We start from the raw sequence: 3174 nt of genomic DNA on the forward strand, positions 1-3174 counted from the left end.
AGAAGCTTTTAGTCACTTTGACCTTGGAACCTGTGAGGCTGTCTGTCAAAAGCAAACCTGTTGTTCTACATACGCGAGTATCTAGGTCGGCGGTCAGCAATGAAACACTTCCTGCCTTCGATAGAGAAGGGTCTACAAGGAACATGAAATCATGCAGCACACCAGCTGAACTACCACTACCCCTCGAGGTCTTGCTCAATGATATCCGGCAGCCTTCCGGTCGATTATGCCTCCAATGACGATGTCGAAAGATGTGATGTCCTTTGGTGGATCTACCTCTGAATACGTCTCAAGACAATCCAATTTCCTTATGAACTTGTCTGATCCGCAGCAACTGTGTCGTTCTAAATTCCTGTGATCAATCAAGACCGAGAATAACGGCTCTAGATGGTCTCGTCAAGGTCAAGGATTCGGGCTGTGTGTTAGCTCTGAGAACTTTGTATCATGCTTCAAACTTAGCTCTGTCTTGCTCTCAGTATTCGAATTTCCTCCAAGCTTGTCGGAAAGCTCCCGTGTACTATCTTTACCCTTTCCAGAGCTGGGATATGGCGAAGCGGGACGTTTTTTCTTGGTATTCCCAGACGATCGCGACCGGTGGGTATTGTTCTCTTCGAATGTTACTCCCATGCTGAACTTGCTCAACAGGAGGTCGGCAGAAGACGTGCGACAGAAACTTTATAGTCTTGCGTCCTGTCATGATCATGTGATTACCTTAAAGGCGCGATGTAATCATTCAAGAGGTCTGGGTGGAGCCGAATGTAAGACGATCTAATAGTCACTGTCGAAGCAGACGTTCCAACGATCTTCGTACTGTAGCTAGCCTGACGAGATGGCAGCGATGATCAGCTAACGGTATCTCTCATACGCGATCCATCAGCTGGATCACGAGATTCGAGTTTTCATGACGCGGATTAGCTTATGTGCGTAAAACCGTCTTCTGTTCTGGAATGTACAAATTCTTTATCAGTGGTCGGCGCTCCGTGGCAGCTGCGTATCGCAAGGTCTTGCTTCGCCTCCATACAAATGTCTGCTGGACCATCCCACTACAGAGTTCCGAGGACGCAGTCTCAACCGAACTCAAGATTCACGAATCTAGACAAAGCGGGAACGAAACTCCCAGTCCACCTGATATTCAATCAAGGTCAAGAACAACCCGATAATTTCGACCCGCTTCGTCTGGATTGGAGTCCAACAGTCTGGGATACTAGTTCGTACGGAAGTGGCAAGGAAACAACTAAGGTACATGGACCGCCTGTTGTTAAACTCTACCAAGAGCCCGAGAGTCCAGCAAAAGCGCGAGACAGAAGGGGCATCCGAGACGTTGGATTGTTTCCAGTCGAACCATCTGAGATCATCATGTGCGAGAAGATGATACTGGATAGAACTTGGGATTCGAACAAACATACTTAGTTGTGTGGCGCGAGATCGCATGGCTATGTGGAGCTCACTGGTAAAGTGCGAGAAGATCATCAGACAGTGTTCGTCAGAGTTTGATGCAGGATCCCGTACAATATGGTGATGGAATTGAGATGCCTATGGGAACCATGTCTCCAGCGCACCCGTCACTCAAGACTAGATGAGACGCAAAATAGTCGCCTTGAATCCAGGCCATCAAGAGAGGGACTGCATCAGGTGGCAAGCGCTGCACAACCGATGAGATGATAGGTATTAAAAAGCTGTGGCCACTTTCCTCTGATCATGTAATTGTGTCTTAATCGTGGTTACAGCATTGCAGTCGATGCTACGTGTTATTCCGGTTCCGCCATGGAAACTTCATGTCGTCTTGTCATAGTGTCTGTGGTTATTGGGTTCCAGACTGTTGTGTACATACAAGTGAGGGAATCGCTTCTCGATGGAGACTGCAGGACGGCACCTGAGAAGAAGTAGATCAGCAAATCTAGCAGATGTTGTACAAAGAATGCTGTCATGAGCTTGGATTATCGCACGATCTAGTGATAAAAGATACTACAGGTAGGAGTACATAAGACAGGTTTTTTTTTGGTCTATGCCCGGACATCATGTACTCCCTTAGCTTGTCACAATTCTATGTCGCGGCACAAGCTGTCAAGCGCTGACAATCGCACACATCACCCGGATAGAAACAAACGTTTGCCACCCTTACCTTCGACTGAGTCCTTGTACGAGCGCTCAAGACCACCACCTCTAAGGCTGCATAAGAAAAGCAGTGTCTACGAAAAGTCTCGACAACCCTCGACATCAGAGAAAGGAGGTTTTGTGGGGATTTTGATCATGACACCCTCAATAAGCGATGGGAAGGTAGTCTTGTCTAGGCCACACTGCTTAGATAGCCTTCCGTCAGAACTGACATCTGCTATCTACATTGACAGCAGTGACCATATGACGGGGCAAACTGTTTTCATCTAAGGATTGTTGATGGTCATGTTATTCTGCTTCGTTAAAATCAAGACCCATGGTCATCATCATACTATTTTAGTCTTGCGGTCTATACGCTCCACAAAAGCAGTATCTAGATACTCGCCATTTCAACCCTCTCATCAATGCAAAGTTTGACATTTTCAACAAGCCACAAGAAGGAATCAGTGACTTTTGTGATTTTGTTCGCTGACGAATCTAATGTATACACGCCTCAGGCTATGATCCTCAGACTGAGTAGGGTAAAGAAGACTATGCCTCCAACACGAAGCAGACAATGTGATTGACTACGAAATTCACGCCTAAGGAAATCTTCATCATGCCGTTGTGAGGTATTAAAACTCCAGCATGAACGGAAAACACCGCTATCCTGGAGTTTGAAGTTGCCGTTTTGATGAATGATCCAGGGTATGATCGTCACTAGTAGAATATGCACAATCGTGACTACAGCTTTGGAGAAGAAGCAAATCCACCTCACGGAACCATCTCGAGCAATTGGTGAAGAAGCCGTGCTACTGTGCGGCTGATAGCCGCACCATCATCGAGCTGCTGTGTTTGTCATACCACGTCCACCCATCACGGCACACCAGCTTGCATACTCACATAATGATCACGAGACTTACAAGTAATTCTAGTCTTTTCTGAAGCCACAAATATCTAGCCTTGCGAGCACTGAAGCTGGGTGTCGAACATCACTCTCAGATATTCAACACCATGATGCGTATCGAGGAAGAACCAACTTCAAGTTGCGCATCTGACTATGGTTCAGATACCGACGAT

General features: G+C 46.7%; 1 protein-coding gene across 1 annotated transcript; it reads left to right on the plus strand.

Annotated features, from left to right (window-relative positions):
• Positions 1–1023: 1023 nt before the first annotated feature.
• Positions 1024–1410, plus strand: M437DRAFT_70723 (uncharacterized protein; the record flags this gene model as incomplete). Its single annotated transcript, XM_041025550.1, has 1 exon — positions 1024–1410. One exon carries the CDS (start codon positions 1024–1026, stop codon positions 1408–1410), a length of 387 nt encoding a protein of 128 aa, XP_040874563.1.
• Between the last annotated feature and the right edge of the window lie 1764 nt (positions 1411–3174).

The sequence above is a fragment of the Aureobasidium melanogenum genome (genome assembly GCF_000721775.1).
Source record: "Aureobasidium melanogenum CBS 110374 unplaced genomic scaffold scaffold_72, whole genome shotgun sequence".
Taxonomy (NCBI): Eukaryota; Fungi; Ascomycota; class Dothideomycetes; order Dothideales; family Saccotheciaceae; genus Aureobasidium; species Aureobasidium melanogenum.